At 62.1% G+C, this 593-nt stretch overlaps 1 protein-coding gene across 1 annotated transcript; it reads right to left on the bottom strand.

The window, feature by feature from the left end:
* Window positions 1-146: 146 nt before the first annotated feature.
* On the bottom strand, window positions 147-588 carry ART1 (ADP-ribosyltransferase 1; the record flags this gene model as incomplete). The annotated part of the gene is made up of 1 exon (XM_010133912.1): window positions 147-588. A coding segment is annotated over one exon (442 nt), but the record flags the coding sequence as incomplete, so codon positions are not given.
* Window positions 589-593: the final 5 nt, after the last annotated feature.

The raw sequence follows: 593 nt of genomic DNA on the forward strand, positions 1-593 counted from the left end.
ACACTCGGCCATGCACCCAAAGCCAAGCTCCCCCATTGCCCTCCCCACGATCAAGACCCCCCTTCCCCACAGTGCTGATGGGGTGGGGTCACCCCCTGTCCCCTGCACCCCTGTGGCGGGGAAGGACCGTCCCGCGGGGCTGTCACCTTTTGCCAACACGCAGTTGTAGGTGCTGGAAGTGTTGTAGGAGTGGAGGTGGATGTGGGCTCTGTCCCCGTTGTGGATGACCCCAGTGACCTCAAAGACCTCGAAGGGTGGGATGAGGACCTCCTCCTCGCTGGGGAAGTAGGAGTAGTCCTGGATGGGGACACCGTAACAGGTCTCCACGGAGAAGAAGGTGTCATTGCCAAAGGACCAGGCTCTGTCGTAGTCGAGGGAGGTGGAGGTGAACTGACCGAAGCGGATGGTCTGGCCTTTCTGGGCAGTGAAGCGGATGTTTCTGACCCCCCGGTAGACGCGGTGGCAGCGGTGTGTCGGGGCGTCCCTGAGGAGGCGCAGGGCCTCGCTCAGGAGGAAATGCAGCGTCTTGAAGTGGAAACCATCCAGGTATTGCTCGTGGGACCGGCCAGCCTTGCGCACAGCCGCGTTGAACT

The sequence above is a fragment of the Buceros rhinoceros genome, unplaced genomic scaffold (assembly GCF_000710305.1).
Source record: "Buceros rhinoceros silvestris isolate BGI_N320 unplaced genomic scaffold, ASM71030v1 scaffold34563, whole genome shotgun sequence".
NCBI lineage: Eukaryota > Metazoa > Chordata > Aves > Bucerotiformes > Bucerotidae > Buceros > Buceros rhinoceros.